Source organism: Protopterus annectens, chromosome 8.part1 (assembly GCF_019279795.1).
Source record: "Protopterus annectens isolate FY-2018-M chromosome 8.part1, PAN1.0, whole genome shotgun sequence".
In the NCBI taxonomy this organism is placed as follows: domain Eukaryota; kingdom Metazoa; phylum Chordata; order Ceratodontiformes; family Protopteridae; genus Protopterus; species Protopterus annectens.
Genome location: NC_056742.1, coordinates 310989480 through 311009451, shown reverse-complemented (window position 1 = coordinate 311009451; position 19972 = coordinate 310989480). Strand labels below are relative to the sequence as shown.

General features: G+C 43.1%; 1 protein-coding gene across 1 annotated transcript in view; it reads left to right on the top strand.

The window, feature by feature from the left end:
• The window catches only part of GLG1 (golgi glycoprotein 1), a 3171999-nt gene that overhangs the window by 2705667 nt on the left and 446360 nt on the right, over window positions 1–19972 (top strand). The window contains exon 24 of the mRNA XM_044081599.1: window positions 9630–9731. Coding sequence (XP_043937534.1) covers window positions 9630–9731 — 102 coding nt within the window. The remainder of the gene's footprint in view (window positions 1–9629; window positions 9732–19972) is intronic.

Sequence of the window (19972 nt, the reverse complement as noted above, 5' to 3'; positions counted from 1 at the left end):
GGCCTCTGACCCTATGGCCCCTGCTCCTAATGCAACACAATTACAGGACTGTACATCAAGACCTGAAAACATTGCATCTGACAGCCTGGAGGCTACCATGACTTCAACACCTAACTCTGTTTCCAAATCTGTTCAAGAGATCTTGCTGGAAGCACGCAGACCTTCCACCAGAAAAACCTATTCAGCCAAGTGGAAGAGATTCAGCATCTGGAATGCCAAAAGGGGTCAGGACACAACATTACTGAGTATACCTCAGATATTAGAATACTTGGCAGAACTATTTCATACTGGACTCTCATACTCCTCAATAAAGATTCATGCCTCAGCAATCTCAGCAAAATACAACTGTGACCCTCCAGTGTTTTCGCATCCTCTGCTAAGACAGTTTCTAAGAGGGATAAAGAATATCAAACCTCCCAGAAAACAGCCAGTACCTGCATGGGACCTCAACTACATGTTGGAAAAACTAACTCTTCCTCCATTTGAGCCAGCAGCAACCTCAGAAATGCAATTTCTTTCATGGAAGACGGCCTTCTTATTGGCAGTCACTTCTGCAAGAAGAGTTTCGGAGATACAGGCACTCAAGGCAGTGCCCCCCTTCCTCATTTTTCATCAAGACAGAGTCTCTCTAAGAACCAATCCTACATTCATGCCAAAAGTTATTTCCAGGGTGTCTCTAAATCAAGCTATTCATCTACCTACATTCTTCCTCAATCCTCAAAATAGGGGGGAAAAACTACTGCATACCTTGGACATACACAGACAACTACGCTACTACTTGGACAGAACTAAAGCCACCAGAAAGTCTGACCAGTTGTTTGTAGCCTATGCTGCTGGAGTACAAGGAAAAGCAATCTCCAAACAATTTCAAAATGGATTGGACATTGCATCAGATTTTGCTATTCTTTTCATGGAAAAGGTGTGCCAGCCAATATTAGGCCACACTCCACCAGAGCTATAGCCACTTCCACAGCTTTCCTAAGAGGAGTGGCAACAAAGGACATTTTAGAGGCTGCTACATGGAGCTCCGTGCATACATTTACCAAGCACTACCACCTGCCCTTATACTCCAGATGCCGAGCAGGCTTTGCTTCGGCAGTCCTGCAGGGGATTTTAGCTACACCATCCTTATCATAGTTCCATCCACCCCCAGCTTGGCTATGGTATTCAACCCATATGTTATGACTGCAGTTGCATTCTTGAAGGACATAGTACAGTTTTGTACCTACCATAAATGTAGATGTCCGATAGATATGCAACTGCAGTCGGATTTTCCCACCCTCCTACCCCTCTGTATCCTTCTTTTTGGGTCCCTACCCCTTTTCCCTTCAGCTGGGGGTATCTCCTATGGTGTATCTGTTTATTATTGTTGTGCATGTTTGGGATTATTTTTATCCATTTACCAAATTGAGCCTTCCTAAGAGGGCACCTGACATCTGGGGCAAGAAACACTGAAGAAGATGGCGTCGGCCGATGCCTTTATACTCCAGCCGTTGTGACGTCGGAGAGGAGGCGACACCAGCCGACGCCAGACCCAGACTTTGGAATTCGGCCGACCGAGGGCTGCCTGAGGCAGGACAACCCATATGTTATGACTGCAGTTGCATATCTATCGGACATCTACATTTATGGTAGGTACAAAACTGTACTTTTCCATGAACTGTTAGAGATGGATAGAGGTCTGACGTGCATTGTCATCCAGTTACCTATTAAGATGCATGTCCATCTTAAGAAGAAGAAAAAATCCAGATCAATTGTAAGCCAAGAGGTTGCTGCTTTTGCCCACTTGTTGAAATAACCACGTCTACTTTCTAACATTTATAGGGTTTTAGGGGTAGGCCTTAAAAAAAAAAAAAGGCAAAAAGTTCAGGTGATCTGCTTAAGAAATGATTTGGGTAGGGGATAAGAACAAATGATGTCCTCCTATTCTTCTGATGCAGTATTGTTAACATAAGGGAGTTGCCTGAGATGAGTAAGCTAAGGACTCATCCTCTGAAACCTTCTCAGAAGAAGGCTCTTCCCTGACCCTTTTCTATGGAGAGGTAACCCAGGGTGTGGTCGGTACTGAAACCCCAAGAGGAGGCCTAAGAGACTTGAGGGTATTAAAAATACCCTGTGTAAAATGTTTCCAATCCTGAAGTGGATCAGAGGGTGGTGACAAATGCTTTTTTTTTTTCTTTTATCATGTAGTTCAACTTTGTGTAGGGTTGGTGGACCAGACGTAGGTCTGGTTTCTATGATGTCACAGTCCACATCCTAGCTAAAATTTGGGAGATTCCCCTAGGGCTGTCAGTGATCATGACTCTAGGCTCCGTCTGGACAGCCATACTTGGATGCCTGCGGTACCTTCAAGGACATGCTGTCATCCTGATCCAAGGATGCCTCTGTTACTGGCTTGGCTTGTGAATTAGACGTACGGGCTGAAGTTTCTCCAGGCTAACAGCCACGGGAGAGACATCTGCCATCAGAGGTGCGTGCTGCAGAAGTTTCAGGCCTATGCTTCTTGGCCTTTTGCTTCACAAGTGACTCTGTCTCAGGCCCTGCAAAACCCTACATAGCACTCTTCATGAGGAGTTTCAAGTGCTGATTCCCTAAATAAATGGAAAGGGAAGCTAACCTACTTCTTACCGTTTTAAGCACAGAGACCTGGGAAATTGAACATGATCTGTGGTAATGGTTAGGCCCAAGACAAAAAAGGAACTGCTGGTGGTTGTCTTTATATGGAATCTGATGTCCACAAGAAGGTTTGCCTTTCTTGGATGACATTAAATCTAACCACAACAAAAAAAGTTAAAGAAAGGATTCCCCAACAGGGCACTTATCTGAAATGTTGAAATGATGACCATTACGGCGAGCAGACCATATACAAGGGTGAAGCGTCCGGACTGGCAGCAGCAAAGAAGTTCTGAGGATGGTGTGTGTATACATACGTTACGTTTATGGCTGATGTCCGACAGCAGTCCATGTGTGATGTACCCACACGCCTCTAGTAGTAAGTCTTTTGTATACTGGCCATCATCAGGTCATCTCTGCATGCAACTCCCTCATGTTAAGAATACTGCAGCAGAGAAGAGGACATCTTTAGTTATGTTGAGATTTTTCACAACTAATCTTTTCAAATTTTGTGTGTGTGTGTGTGTGTGTGTGTGTGTGTGTGTGTGTGTGTGTGTGTGTGTGTGTGTGTGTATGTATGTCACTGTCTGCTGAAACTGTTATTCTCAGCAATTAACTTTTTTCTGCATTGAGGGTCTCTGTATCGGTCTCTCTGAGTGACCATACTTTGTAAATATCCCTGATTTTGTCCCATATTTTTGTCTGTACCTTATAAAATTTGTGATTTTTCTGTCAAATTGTTGAGGATTACAGCCACTAAATGATGCCAAACATTTGAGTTTCAGACTTCGTGTTCTTCAGAAAACACATGCCTATGCCAAGCCTGCTGTTCTAGCAACTTTACACCTATAAAAGGTTAGAAGGCCAGTATTCCATCCCTGATTTTGGGCTTTTGTTCCATTTTTTTTTTGTCTACAGTTCTTATCAAGTTTTTTTTTAGTCCCTGATTTTACAAAAGCTTGTATTCGCCAAGATTCATTTTGTTTCTGTCATGTATGTTTGCATTTGTGATCCATACCTCTGATTTTGATCTTTTCTTCATAAATTTGCGGTTTCTGACATTACTCTGGATTTATTTGAACAAGGCAGAGGTTTTGTTGAGAATTCCAGTCAATAAATATTGATATGCTTTTGAGTTTGAATTTTTTTCTTTTTAGCAAACATTTGAGGATTGAAGTCATTAAATGGCTGACATATTTTAGGAAATACAATCTAATGCTAAATTTCTCCATGGGTAGTGGTCTCTTGTAAGGATCAAGGGGCGCTGTGCCCAGCTTGGTAGATACACCTATCCTGGCTGCCTTGTAAGGATCAAGGGTTGCTCTTCCAAACAGCATAGCATAGGCACCTAACTTGTCTCCCCTTTCCAAAAAGTAGTGTAACCTCTAAGCTTATTCATACTGTGAAGACTGGTAGAGAAGGGTGAAGGCTGCCAACCTAGCCAAATATAATTTGATAGATAATTCTGGCATTTGTAAATATTAACTGTAAAATACAGGCTTGTGTCTTAAATGTAAAGAAATGCTGTTTCAATAATGTGGCAACATTGCCATCTGCTGTAAGGAAAACTAAGTCAAGCATTTCTTAACGGTCCTTTGAAATTAAAATTACTTTCTCTATTCTTTTGAAGTTAGAATTTGGAGTCGATGAATCTGGAGTAAGCATCCTGCCTATTGTTTTAAGGCTAAAGTTAATGACCAGAATTTGCATGTGGAATGTCCTTTATTGCTCTAAGTGTAAAAGAATGTAAATGCAGTTCTGTGTGGCCTGGGAACCAGGAAAGTGTAAACAAATGATGTAATGTTTTATCAGAACTGCAGTTTCAATTTAAACAGTGAGAACCAGAAATTATTGAGCATTTTGATCTTGACTATCCAGCTCAGCATTGCCTATGCTCTTAAGTTATCTTAGAAGTATGTTTTCTTGTAGAAATAGCTAGGACTATAAAGATTAAACTAAGTGTTTTTCTGTTATGTCAGAACTGTACTATGGAATTATTTTAGGTTTAAGTTTCTGTGTGATCTCTGAACTCTTGAATAGCACTGTGGTGTAGTAGTATTGTCTTGTGTTTTAATGATTTATTATTAAATATTTTAAAAACCTTTTACCTGTGGCTGGTTTGTGTAGAGAAGTTCTAGAGTACATTGCATATTTATAGAGTTTATTGTACAAGGCCACTCTAATAAGCCTTGACTGATTAATCACACTTACCAATTGGATAATAATATTGCATAGCAATATTTGAACACCCTTTTAAGGGCCTTTGGGTAGCTGATAATTATTAGCTGGTGGTGGCAGTAATTACTACCGTATAGTCTGGGTGTAAAGGGGCACAGCTGGAGAATCTGTCAGCCTTTCCCAGGAGTGTCTGTGAAGTTGTATAAATACTTATCTCAGTGTGTGTGTGTGTGTGTGTGTGTGTGTGTGTGTGTCAGCTACTTGGGCAGTGACACAAAGCACTGGTTGGACAGAGAGAGTACTGGAGGTTAGCTTGCCAGCTAGGCTGAGATATGGACCCTATAGCTCTGCCAGTGGGGAGTCTTACTGGGGACCTGGGAAGCAACTAGCCCCAGACTGACTGTGATCTCTGTGTGCACTTAAGGGAAATTGTACTTTACTGTGTGTATTTGTTATCCTTTCCTCTTGTATGAGACGCCCTTTCTGGTGTTTAGTGGTGAGGATTGAGGCTCCTTGATTGCTGTGCCAGGGCTAGGGTGTCACACATACTAATCAAGATGGTGGTTAGATTGTGGTAGTTGGGTATGGTCAGTGATGCCTGGTATCATCTGTCTACCACTGCTTTTTAGATATTTTAGTTTATATGCAGATATGTCATGCACTGTCCTCTCTAATAATGTTATGGAACAGAATTTCACTATCCAAGTCAGTTCTCGAGTCGGGAATGACTTCTGACTCAACTGGGATTGTCACTAAATGAGAAAGTATGATGTTGCTTGTGATGTTCCACCACTGCTAACCAGTAATCAAGGAGCCTCATTCCTCACCATTGGCAACAGTGGGGGACGTCCACTAAGAGGATAGCAGGTATACACACACAGTATTTCCAGATGCAGCTCTCTGCATCAAGCGCAGTTTCCCTTAAAGAGCACACAGAGACCACAGTCAGTCCAGGGCTGATTTCATCCCTCTTTCTCCAGATCCCAAGTAAGACTCCCCACTGGCACACCTGTAGAGTTGAGATCTCAGCTGAGTGACCAAGCCAAGACCACCAGCACCCTCTCTGTCCAACCAGTGCTTCATGTCCCTGCCCAAGTATCTGACAAACGCACAGTCTGAGGTTTGATTTACACGCACACACACCTGGGAAAGGCTGGCACAGGTTTACAAGCTATGCCCCCTTCTGCCCAGAGTAATGTAGTTACCACTGCCACCAGTCCCTCCTTATCAGCTACTTTAGGGCCCTTAACAAAGGGTGTTGAATCTTACTGTGTAATAATAGTATTAATGCAAATTGTAGTTTGACCAAGAACAAGGCTATTAGGAGTGGCCCACACAGTGTCACCAAATAAATATGCAAGTACTCTCAAAACTTAAATATCTCTACACAGATCTGCCCCAGTGAAAGGTTTAAATATATTTAATAACAAGAAAATACTAAATATATATTCACATTGACATCAGAGTTCAGAATCACAGGAAATTAAAATAACATTGCAGTACAAGCTCACACAAAGAAAAACAAAATCTAAACTAAGCTTCACTATATTCTTGATTGAATCTAAGAGAGTCACTATACCCTAATAAGTTACTTAATTAGAGCAAGGCAGATGTGGTAGATGTTCTTGTTGTCAGATCCAAGACAGAATGCTCTGTCTCACTAAGACTTTTCAAAATAATATTTAAAGTTTTACTACCTGGGATAGCTTGCAGAATTGCATCATTTGTGGTTATCTGACTTCTAGTTCCCAGGCAAAATCCTCATTGCTGGAGCTGGCAGTATTTAGCATCTACCTGTAAAAATACTCGTACAAGGGCTTTTGCTCAGATCTTCAATAGGAGCTGTAAGTCTTAAAACAATTGTGCTCTTTCATGCTTCCAAAGTAATAATTAGTTCACCACAAACACAATACAGAAAGCTTCCTAATAGAAACTTTTATGTCTCTAGCTGCATTGAAACATCTTTATGGCCTAGCTTGTAAAGTAATTTAATTTCAGATATTTTTCTAAAGTTTGCTGGACCAAGGTTAACTTCCTGTGTTCCAGTTTCCACTGTTAAAGTATATACATTTAAACAGTTACAATAGTGCATGTACATTTCTGTTCTCTTCCAGTAGGTCACACTGTGGATGCATTTTAAACTTAGCACTTGACAAATACATTTTCAGTACAAACATCTGTACAGGGCAGTTTGATATACACATGACGCACAGTTCTAATACATTTGTAACACAAGCATCTTGTATAAATTAATTTGATATTCACAACTGACATGTAATTATTTACAAAATTCCAGATAGCTGTGCTGACAGTACCTCTCTTCATCAGACTGCTGTTAAGTGAGATTATGAATATATGCCATTTTAATATTTCTGTTAATTTTAGCAAGAGTTAATGTCACTTAATAATTGAAAATTTGCATAAAGATGGACAGTATTCCCAATGATAACTGGTAGTCCTGAGGGAGTGTTAGCCGACTGTCGATCCCACGAAACCCACAGAGAAATCACATTTTAGGGGCAGTAAAGTTCTGAAGGGTTTGGTGCCCAAACCATTGGAGTGTGAGTAGAGATGCCCTGGAGCTTTGACAGTTGGCAAGTGGTTATATCCTACTGTAACGGTGATTTACTCGAACATACACAACCATAGTAAGTTTACTTGCATACCAGTAGTTTTCCTTTTCTGCCAAAGTGTATGTGATGTAGTAGTAATTCTGGTAATAACATGACTCTGTGTATATGGTACCTTGTGGTTTCAAATGAAAGCTTATTTAATGCTGCAAAAACCGGTACTGGTACCTGCTGTCTGCCTTACTCCCATTTTGCAAACGTTATACCTGTTCAGTAACAGAATATGCATGTGTGTCATATTTTTGTAAATATCTCCGGCATTGTCATCTTGGATATTTGGTAGAAAGTTTTACATGCCCAGTCACCTTGAAGGTCATGAATGACTCCTCAGACAAGTGGAATAGTTAGTACCAGAGAAAAGTTATGTTCCAGATATTTTATGAATATATGTTAGTAGCTGTAGTAATAACTTGACACAGAAGATGTTTCTGTAGTGCATGGAATTAAATGAAAGCATACAGAGTGCAGAAAAAATGTTGCACTGGCAATTTTTGTCTAACAGTGTTTTACAGATATTACATTTGTCAATTAAATAAGCAAATGTGCATCAACATAATCAAATTTCTCAAAAATGGAGTAACATTTACAAAACTGCAGTGAATTGAATATCACATTCATGGTGAACTGTCACACTGTTAGTTGGCTTTTATCTATTATAGTTTGATATTAATGGTTGGTTTTATAATTATATATTGCTTTTATTTACTGGGAAAGTCCGACTGGGCAAAAGTCCTGTTTTCAGCCAAGGCCCAAGGAGAAATGCTGCATTTTACAAAATGAGTAGAAGGTAGTTGTACAAGATTTACATAATAGTACATAAATACATAGACTGTTAATAATAAGATAGTTAATAAAAAAAATGTACATAGAATAGTAAATTAACATACGTGAAATGTAATATGATAGTTGAATGAAGAATATAGTAAAATATTAGCTAATATTAAGCTTATGAGAGTTTACTTAGATGGAATCAATTGTAACTAGACATGGAGTAGGAGCTATTGAAGTAATTATAGGATGACGATGGTTACAAATTATGGAGTATTGGGGAGTTCCAACTAAAAGGAAGATAGACCAGTGGAAAGGGGTGTATGGATAAAGGTTATGAAGAAGTAGCTATATTATGGCCAGTTGCATAAGGGTGGTGATGGTAATGCTTTGGAGATGATCCAGATATATCACATGCACAAAGCTGGCAGTTGAGTAGGTAGAACTTTAGTTGAGTTTTAAATGATTTTAGGGAGTGTTCTTGCATTGCTATGACATGGAGTTCCATGATTTTGTGAGATGGTGAGAGTGTAGTGATTTGCTAGCAAAGTTGTTGGGTTTTGGGTATATGTAATAGGTATTTGTCAGATGAGCATAGTGGCCTGGAAGAGTTGTATATCTGCATGAGGTTGAAAATGGATGGACAGTTATGAGATTTATACACAGTTATGGATTTGTGAAAGCTGTGAGTAGGTTAGATAATATGGAAATTCCAGCAACTGTAACTCCCTTAGGGTTGCACAGTGGTGGGTTATTTTTGGAAGGTTGGCAGTGAATCATGCCGTTTTGTGGTAACATTGCTCAAGCTAGTTTAGCAAGGTCACTTGGATGTTAAGGCTGAGAGTGGAATATGTTAGAGTAGGCAAGAAGAGAGCAGAGGGTATATGTTTTCTTACGGTGTCTGAGAGGAAGGGTTTGGTTCTGTGTAGAGAGAGTGTAGTTTTTGGTGTCATTTTTTCACTGTATTTTGAATGTGTCTATCAGTCTTTAAGTTCTCAGCTACACAGATGCCTAGTAGTTTTGTATGTGTGACAAGTTTGAATAGATAATTCATAAACATTAATAAAATTAATTACCTGTTCAGTTTAAAATCACAGTTTTGTCCATCTGACATATCACCATCCTTGGAAATGGAAGTGCATGCTGAGTAACTTTTGCATTTTACCTTTGTGTAATTGTAACATTTTTTGAGCTGTACAATTTTTTTGCAGGTAGGGTTCAAAATTGCATTCTCAAGAATTTACCTCAGGTGAAAGCGAACTAGCCAGTAAGCCTGCATGTGTGAGAAGGTGTGATTCTACTTGGCTAGGTGATAGTGAGTTGTCAACATTATATGAAAACTGTGTTACTGCTTAGAATTGTTTTGATGAAAATATTGAATGCTTGCTTATAGTATTTCTAACCCCCCCCCCCCCTGTTTTTTTAAATACTTTTCCGCAGCGTCTGTCTCCAGATTGTGAAGATCAGATAAGAGTAATCATTCAGGAGTCTGCTCTGGATTATAGACTTGATCCCCAGCTCCAAATACATTGTTCGGAAGAAGTAAGTTCATAAAAAAAATGGTGGTACATTTTAGAGGTTTGTAAACTAAATGGTACTTTGAGACAGCCTCCCCATATATTTTAAGGTGCATCTTGTAGTTCATGTATTACTGAAATAATTGGATAAAATTGCAGGTGAGCTTGGCTTGTGCACATTGTATCTCACTATGCTTGGGCATTGAAGCATTAATATGGTGGAGGGTTTGGGTAACTCACCTCTCAGTTTTGTAACTGACTTGCCCCAGAAGAAAAGGGCTTTAAAGTTTTTGTTAGAGGCCTCCTTCATTTGACTAATCCTACTGACGCTTAAGAATTGATAATATGGCTGTTCTTAGAAGATCTGCTGCCTTTCATTTTAGCAGCATGTTTCTCTTTTTTTATAGGTTGCTCCACTAAGGGTAGTATTTTCATTCCTCAGGTAGTGGATCTTTGTTTTTGTTTTGTTTGTTTATGTCCAACTCTATGGACCAGAATTAATGAGCCTTGACTCCAGCTCTGATGACCTGTGTCCAGCCCTGTAAGTGCCTTTCTTGGTAGGAATTGATAGAAGTATACAGCCAATGCTGGCTTGAGTTGACAGATGGCCAGAGTCTTGCCACAGGACCTTTAAATACTGTATTGTTGGGTTTATAGCCCCAGACAATTTGGCATTGCAGAGAGAGAGGGTTATTCTGCAGGTACTGCTGCTGCTTTCTTGCTGGGGCATAGATACACACAAATGCTCATAAAGCCCTGCCTGGTGGGGTCACACTGTGTATCTTAGCCAGCAGAGGTCAAGGGATGTAGAGCATGCCAGAAAACCCCAGCCACTAAAGGATGTCAACCATGAGCTCCTTGTGCCGCCCCCCCCCCCCACCTTGCACACTACTGTAGAATTAATACTAGAAGGATAGAGAAAAGAAATGACAGATAAACAGAGGAACATCTGTCTGATCAGCATGGGAAGCAGCGTCTCACAAGGAATTGGATTTGCATAACATGCCACTGATTTCCATGGCAAATTAAATATGTGTGAAAGTCAAAGATCATCCATCACCAGTAGAGTTCATTTTTATTAAATTTAGATTGTGCAGCCATCCCTCCTTTCCTTTCATTGCTTTCTTAAATAGCTTTTCGCAATATTTCTATTTCTTTTGTTTTTGTAAAACATTCTGTAGTCCTTCCACCATCTCTATGAAAGCAAACTTAAAACTGACCTCTTCCTCTCACTTTTGCCCTGTCGTCATTGCTTTATCTCCTTTCCACACTGCCTTGGTCTTAAAATGCTTTGTATGGTATATATATCTCTGATGTTGACAGTAATGATAACTGTTGCAGTATAATTATGCATGAGAAGTTATCAGAGGCAAGTGTCCACCTTTCATTCTGCCTTGAGAGCTTTTGCAGGCATTTGCTACAGGGGAACTGGACTCATCTGCTTGTCCAATGTACCAGCTAATACATGGTCAAAAGGGGAGAAGCTAGTGCCATTCTCAAATCTTTTTTTTTTTTTTTTGTAGGAAGTGGCCTGGCATTCTCTGATCTTTCCCACTTAACTACCAGAGAATGGCAAGTACCTGTTGTGGTAACCTTACAAGATTAATTATAGAGTACTAATTTGCTTAGTTCTGTGTTTTATGTAGTATTACATTTTGTAGTGGGTTGGCATTACTAAAGTCAGTGACACACCCAGGAAAGCTTACAGGACTGCACCAGTAAAAAAGATGCTCATCATTAAGATCACTGCTGCAGTAGCCTAAGTTCTGTGAGTTATGTCCTGCTAAGGATATAGCATGAAGCTAGTTTCTAAAGTTTCAGGGCACCTTCCACATGTCAGTTTAAGCTGAATAAAAGTCTGGTTTGGATAACAAGTTGTTCAGAACTTTTCCTGCCACAGAGGAGAGCTTTCCTCTGCTGGCTTTTGCAGATCAACAGTTGGCTAACATGGCTCTGTGCTTGGCTACTGAATACTAGAAACCTCAAACCCCAAAACAGCAATGGGACATTTATTGAACAATGGCAACATCGAAAAAAAAATACATTGAACGGCCATAGTTGGCCAACAGCGCGCACACAATCAACCAAGGTGGGGTGCTGCACCCCCCCCCCCCCAACTGTGTGTATACATCATCTCCCAAGATCACATTACAGTGGGGGATAAGGCATATTTGAAAGATTTCCCTTCACTTGCCTTATGGCTCACATTACTGCCTGGTTGTTAGCCATCTATGTCCATTCAATGTATTTTTTCAAAGATACCATTCGAAAAATGCCCCTTTAACTGTTTTACATTCATTATTTCGTGGTTAGAGATTTTTATGATTCGGTAACCGAACATGGATCCGGCTAACACTATTATATGCTGGGCATATAAATTTCTTTTGGAGAAAAAACTTCCAGTTTACTTTTTATGACAGAAAAATTACTTTTTCTGTAAACAATGTTTAAGCTAGAAAAAAAACGCTTTCTTTGATTGTAGTGTGTGACTTTTTTTGTACACTTTTAAATGGGTATGTTACTTTTGTGGTAAAAAATGTTAAAAGTTGCTCAAAACTACTTTGTTCTTTAGAGAAAGTATTTTCCCTTTTGGGACGGGTAATTGTTTTAAGTACTACTTACTGTGTTTTGTAGGGGGGGGGGGTGTTACATTTTTTTTCCATCTTGCTTGTTTTACAAGCTTGCTGCTAAGCCTCCCCAGGAATATGGCACGATTCTCAGCTTGACCATGGAACCAACATATCAGTTCTTCAGTTATACCTTCATCCAGCCACAAAAAGAAAAAGATTAAGCAGCCTTTGCTACCCCCCCCCCCCCCACAGTAGGCTGATAGTTTGCCTCAGCCGCAGGTGGTTGGCTGCTGTGGCCAAAACTGATTCTTTGGACCAGACATCTTTTTCCTTATCCCTCTGGTGTAGCCCCTACATCCACCTTAGGCCGAGGGTTAGACATGTCTCCTGCAGCTGTTGAAGTGCCCATGGTGCCAAGTGCCAAGGGACAGGTATAGAGCCTCTGCTAAGCTAGAATGCTGTGTCCATGCATAGTGAGGATATTCTTTGTGTTTGACTGTTGCAGTCATCACATTTGGGTTATCCGGCCCGGATACCAGAGACTTATTATTTCTGCGTCAGTTGCTGTCACTTCAGGACTGACATCAGGTCGTTAGTAGTATAAAGTAAGGCAGCTGACGCCATTACATCAGTCTTTCTTGCCGTGGAGCCTGAAGCAGAAGCAGTTTGCGCGAGTGCCGGTCGGCCACTGCCTGAGTTTCATCTACCAAATTGAAGTTGAAGTCTTCTAACGCTAAGTACCCTGTTGGGGATCCTTTTTTCTTGCACTAACCGATGTCAGAAAAAGTTAATAATTTTCTCGCCTGTGGAAAGCAAATACCACACCGAGACTTCCATTCTTACTGCGTCACTTGTCACTTGTTTAGGCCCAGACCATGACGTCCCACATTGACGCTTCTGTACTTTGTTCAACACCAGAACTATCCGTCATCGGGCCCTTAGTGTAGCAAGATATTTTCGCTTACAGTCCCCGAATTCCGATATAGCTTCGGTAAGCCATCCAACAGCAGATCTTCTGAAAAAACGTAAAGATAAAGATAGACCACACAGGTCCATACCTACCGACAACGCTTCTGTTAAGCTAGTTGGCTTTCTCCAGTCCTCAGTGAGATGCTTTCACTGCCCCTGATGCCCACTTCTGTGGATTTGCAGGCCACTACCGAGACCCTTTTGTATGGCGCAGAAAACTCGTTGACTAAGGATCCTGCAGTAGTCTCGACCTTGGATGGGTCCAGAGCCATTGAGCAGGCACTGGCTTTTGAGGAAGTCCTTCACATTACCGATTCTTGACACAAACCAACGTCTTCTTTCACGACTACTGTTTTTTCAGATGTGACAGAGTTTCTAAGGCTCAGGGTACGAACCACACCCAAGAAATTGACGACCCACTCTCAGGTGCCTGCTTCCTTGCCTCAGTCTCAAATGCTTAAAATGGCAGAAGACCTTATCATGCTGATCAGGGGAAGCCAAGCTACCCCCTCAAAAGGAAGAGAAATCTGCCCCTGTAGTTTTGTCTGAACAAGAGTCAGATGACTCTGATGCATCTGAATATGAAGACATGCAACCCCTCTCTACTTATGAGGATTCTGATGCAGAGGATTCCATTCCTTCAGCCTCTTCCCCCAAAGGATTTTTCCTTTGGGAAACCCTGCATACCTTAAGGGAGCATTTCCAATGGGAGAGACAAGACTACCCTTGGTCTAAAAAGAGACTCAGGGAAATTCCTAGATCTTCCACAGAACAGACCCTTGGCCATCCCCCTAGTCCTGGATGTTGTGGAGTATGTTCTAGCTTGACTCCTGGCACCCTCCCTCCTGCACCCAGAAAACCAGACCGGTAGTATAGAGTCCCTGACTCGCACAAATTTCTTTTTAAAAATCCCACTGCTGATCCTGAGGTAATTTCTCAAGGGCCTAAAGGGATTAATGCAACCTCTGCTAAGAATCCCACCCCGTCAGATAGGGATTCCCGAGCACTAGACAGATGGTGTAAAAAAGTATACACCTTAGCTACTCTTGCTATCAGGGCACTAAATTGTCAGTTCCATATGTTGAACTTTCAGCAACATACCCTGGAACTCCACAAACAAAAGTCTTCCTTTCCTGCTTGGGCAGAATTTAAAGAATTACAAGAGTTAATGCAGTCTGCAAGTCAAGTAACTAAACACACATAGATTACTTATTTGGCACTAAGGCTAAAGAGGTCTTGAAAAAGATGGAAGAAAAAGCAAAATCTATGCAAACAGTTAAGGATTTCTTGCAGATCCAGCCACCTAGGTTTAGCAGGCATTGTCCCACCAAACACTGGTCCTTTCCTGCTCCCACTAAGCCAGTCCAGCCTAGGCCCTGGGGAGCCAGACCCCCCCAAACAGCAGCCATAGGGAATGGAGAGATCTAATCAGTGCACTACCTCCACTTCAAAACCAAGGAGTTCTAAGCCACCCCCTTATGGTAAGAACTCACATTGACACACCTCCCCCACACCCTCCCTCTGCCCACCTTCACTTACCCCTAGGAGGAAAACTCTCCTTTCACGCAAGCACCTCAGCCACCTTTACCAACGACCACCGGGTTCTGAACATAGTGTCTCAGGGATACAAATTTTCCTTCCACACCCTTCCCAACCCCAAAAGGGTTCCCAGATCTACCACCAAAACCAGTGGGCAGATGCTCAAAAGCAAATCCTTTCCCTGCTCTCTATAAGGGCAGTAGACCACGTTCCTGCAGAACAGATAGGCCAAGGTTTCTACTCCAGACTTTTTCTGGTGCCCAGAAAAGAGGGCACCTGGCACCCCATCCTCGATCCATCCATTCTAAACACCTTCCTGGTGATCCCAAAATTCAAAATGCTCACTCTACAGCAGCTGCTTACCCATGCTGTCCGAGGACGCTTGGCTAGCCACCCTAGATCTAAAAGAGGCCTACCTCCACATTCCTATGAGGGAATCATGCAGGAAATATCTCAGTTTCATGGAAGGATCTCAACACTTTCAGTTCTCTGCGCTTCCCTTTGGCTTATCTACTGCTCCCAGAGTTTTCACAAAATATCTGGCTTCGGCCATTGCCTTTTGCAGACAAAGTAGTAGTCAGATTTACCCATACTTAGATGACTGCCTTATTCAGGCAGACAGCCAGGAAAAGCTGCTCAAGCACCTGACCTTTGTAAAGACCCTGCTAACCTCCCTAGGATACACAGTTAACAAAAAGAAATCCAAACAGGTGCCCACCCAAAGGATTGTCTTCCTGGGAGCAAGCCTGAACACATCATCCCAGATGGCATACCTTACACGAGCGAAACACATTTTCCTGACAGCCTACTTTTCGCAACTAGCGACCGGGACCCAGCTGTCTGCAAGGAAGATCCTACAAGCTCTGGGATTCATGGCATCTTGCATACTACTCATTCCATATGCCAGACTGCATATGATGAAACTTCACTGGTACCTAAAAAGCCTTTGGTGTCAACACTCTCAAGACCTGGAAACTCTTCTGCCTATAATTCCTTGTCTCAGAAAAGATTTTCTTTGGTGGGCAACAGCATGCTCCCACAACAAGGGACTGCCTTTTCTCACCACCCCCGCCACCCTAGCCCTCACCACAGACTCATGAGACTATGCTTGGGGTGCGCACCTGGATGGCAGGTGCATACAGGGCCAATGGAGCCCGCAGCAAATCCCTCTGCACGTCAACCACAAAAAGATGATGGCTATCCAGCACGCCTTGATAGCTTTCAAACCCCTTATCTCTCCGGGGGCTCTCCTGATCAAAACAGATTACACCACTGTGATGTGGTATATCAACAATCAGGGAGGGACTCATTCCTACCCTCTCTGTAGGCTAGCCATGACCCTTTGGCACACAGCCTCTGCCATGCAACTACACCCGTTAGCGCAATTCCTACCAGGCTCTCCCAACTCTCTGACAGACCAGTTAAGCAGAAATCTTCTGGACCCACACGAGTGGCAGCTCAACAGAAGAACCTTAACCCTAATAACTCAGAAATGGGGAGCCCCGAAGGCCGACCTCTTTGCCTCCCACAATAACCATCAGCTCAGCAAATTCTGCACCAGGGAGCATCACTGCATGGCTTGGAAAATGGATGCCCTGTCCTTCCCCTGGGTCAGTCTATCGGTCTATGCCTTTCCTCCAGTACCTCTCATCCCCAAGGGTACTGCTCAAAATAAAGGAGGAAAAAACAAGGACCATTCTTATAGCTCCAGACTGGCCACGGCAGCACTGGTACCCCTTGCTGTGTAGCCTGTCCCAACTGCTCTCTTGGCATCTTCCTCAGATTCCAAACCTCCTGACCCAGAGGGAAGGGGAATTCATGCATCCCCCAATTGCCGACACTCATTCTGGCAGCTTGGCTTATTCCCTAACCCTGAACCAATCTGCCAACCTCAGTAAACAAGTTTTAGATGTTATCCGTGAGGCCAGATACCCTAGCACCAGAAAGACTTATGCTGACAAATGGAAAAGGTTCTGCACCTGAATCCAGGCTAAGGGAGCCAATATGGCACAGCCCGCCCTCCCTCTCATCCTGGATTACTTAGCTGGCCTACTGCACAGTGGCCTCTCTTTCTCCTCTATAAAAATTCATGCTTCTGCTATTTCTGCTCATTTTCCCACTGAGCAGCCCTTTTCTCACACCCTTTGATCAAACAGTTCCTAAGAGGAGCTAGCAACCTGAGGCCACCCAGTAGAGCACCACCCCCAGCTTGGGACCTTAACTTGTATTTGAAAAGCTCACCCTGACCCCTTTCAAACCAGCTTTTTTTCCAGAGGTAAAATTTCTTTCCTGGAAGACGGCATTCCTTCTGGCCATCACTTCAGCCAGAAGAGTCTCTGAGCTGCAAGCACTCCTGGCTGTGGAACCTTTCATCATCTTCCATGCTGACAGGGTATCCCTCAGAACTAACCCATACTTCATGGCCAAGGTGGTGTCAAGTGTGGCTCTCAACCAATCCATTCATTTGCCCACCTTTTTTCCTAATCCCCAGAACAATGGGGAAAGGATTCTGCACTCTCTAGATGTGCACAGACAGCTCAGATTCGATCTAGACAGGACTAAATCCTTCAGAAAGTCTGATCAATTGCTGGTTAGCTTTGCTACATGGGTAGAAGGCAAAGCCATCTCCAAATAAGCCATCTCCAGATGGATAGCACACTGCATCAATTTCTGCTACAAACAACATGGAAAGCCTCCCCCCAAGGGTGTCAGGGCACACTCCACCAGAGCAGCCTCCACCTCTGCAGTTTTCCTCAGAGGAGTTCCCACCAGGGATATCCTGGAGACTGCCAACTGGACTTGTTTTCACACTTTACCAAGCTTTAGCACCTGCCTCTCCTCCAAATCCAGGGCAGGGTTTGCCTCTGCAGCCTTGCAGGGCATCTTAGCCAGCCCCTGGTTTCCTTGACTGCCTTCACCCATTTCCTCAGCTTTGGGAATCAACCCAAATGTGATGACTGCAACAGTGAAACATGAAGAACATAGTACAGTTGTGTGCACTTACCATAAATGTAGATGTTTAAGTGTATTCACTGTTTCAGTCCTGGTTTTCCCTCCCTCCATCCCCCTTTCTTCGCTTTCCTCATAAGGGACATATTGGTATTTACTTGCAACTAGTGGGGTTCTTCCACCAGAACCTGGCTCCTACTTGGGGGTTCCTGACAGGTTAGGGCAAGAAAAACTGATGTAATGGCATCGGCTGCCTTACTTTATGCTACTGACGACCTGACATCAGTCCTGAAGCGACAGCAACTGGCGCAGAAATACTAAGTCTCTGGTATTCAGGCCAGCCAAAGAAGGCTACCCTGGCAGGGATAACCGAAATGTGATGACTGGCAACAGTGAATACACTCTAACATCTACATTTATGGTAAGTGTACACAGCTGTATCGTACTTACTGGCAACTCTGTTTCCTCAGAAATTCCTGTCAGAAAGAAACAGAAAACTAAACATGTCTTTTCCTGTTCCAGTTACTGTGTACAGGAGTAATGCTTAGCTTTAGGGTCTAGTGCATGCTCTTGACTCTCCTTTTAAGTCTGTCTTTGGTAAGAGAAAAAGGGATTCCTTTTTACCTGTAGTGGTTCAGAGATTGAACCTTTTGTGGAATATGAAGGGAGAGATGCAGTTTTTATCTCTACATTTGGCTGATCCATATTCTGAGGAGAGTGTGGTAAGTCCCTATGAAGGATTCTCTTTCTGTGCGACTATTTCCAAGATTTTTTTTCCAGAGGAGAGAGAAGTGAAAGTTCATCAATCTTCTAACTTTTTCTGCACTAATCCCAGATACTATTGCTTTAGTGAATCTGCCTGCACTTATATTTTTAATACTAATCCCACTCATCCTAACAAGGATGAGAAGGCTTTTTTGACAAATTTTGGGAAAAAAATGTATGCTTCTGCAAAGCTAGTTTTTAGAATTATCTTATCAGGATGATAACTTGAAGATCTGAAGTGGTTAACTTAATTTGGTTTGCAACCTGTGGGTATCGGATCCGACCTCGGATCCGAGCCGGCGGCTTTACCTAGCTAAAGATCCGAGCTCTTAGCTCCTCCCCCTACCCATAATCCCCTGCAACACATCCCTCATCACCAGATCTAGTTTGCCGCGGCTTACAGCAGCTTCTAGAGACGAGCTCTTGGCATGGGTGAGAGATTTCAAGTTTATAAAAATTTTTAAATCGCTTTTCTCTCAGGATTTTCTTTGTTGTGTGTGCTTGGTTTAGCCCCCTTTACCGTCTAGTATACTTATTTTAACTTTTTTGTGGTAAATTCTCTTCAAATTTATTTTTCACCCTCCCCCTAGTGTGTGTGTAGTGTGATGGCTGAAGGGCCTAAAGCCATTTTTTCTAAATGCACTGAGTGTTGTCATAAGCTGTCCCCAGCCGATGGCCACACTCAGTGCGTTATTTGTCTGGGGGTGGCCCATTTATCCACCAGCTGCCAGGTCTGTGCAGCTTTCAACCCCCGGGCCATCAGGGATAGGAGGAACAAGCTAATCCTGGCGGGATTGTTACCCCTGGATTCTTCTTCCTCCTCTCCCTCTAAGGCACCGGTCGCGGCTGCGGCTTCCATGCCTTCCAATCCCCCTCCCTTGTTGGGGACTCAAACTCCCTCTGTTTCTCAAGGTGAGGGGGACTCTTCTTCCTCTTCTAAGGAGAAGAGGAGAGATGAGGATCAGCATAGGCACAAAAGGCGGGCTGAATCTCATCCCTCGGCCCCGCCAGTTAAGGTAGCTAGTCCCACTAAAAGGGTCTCTGGTTTTCCTCATTTTCGGCTCCACTCTCCTTGCTTTTCCCCGGAGCCGGAAGAGGAGTACCGGTCTCCCTCACGGTCCTCGAGGTGGCCCTCCAGGCCCACCTCTGCGATCTCCTCCAGATCCACCAGAAGCTTGACTGACGCTGATTTGGAACGGATGATGCGTCGTTTCTTGCAGGCTCTAATGCAGATGGGGGTGCTCCAAGCCCCCCCTCCCCCTCCGAGGGGGAGCTTGGCCCCTTTCTTTACCCCGATCACTCCTTCTCCGACCCGGTATCGGGTTTCGGAGTCTTCGGATCCATACCGTTTTGGACCTGGGGATCCGTCGGCACCGACAGTCTTGGTTACTTCGACGCCGACTATGCCCTCGAGCATGTCGGATCCTAGCTCTCGGGGCCGAGAGCAGAGCGTTGGATCCATGGGGGGAATGGT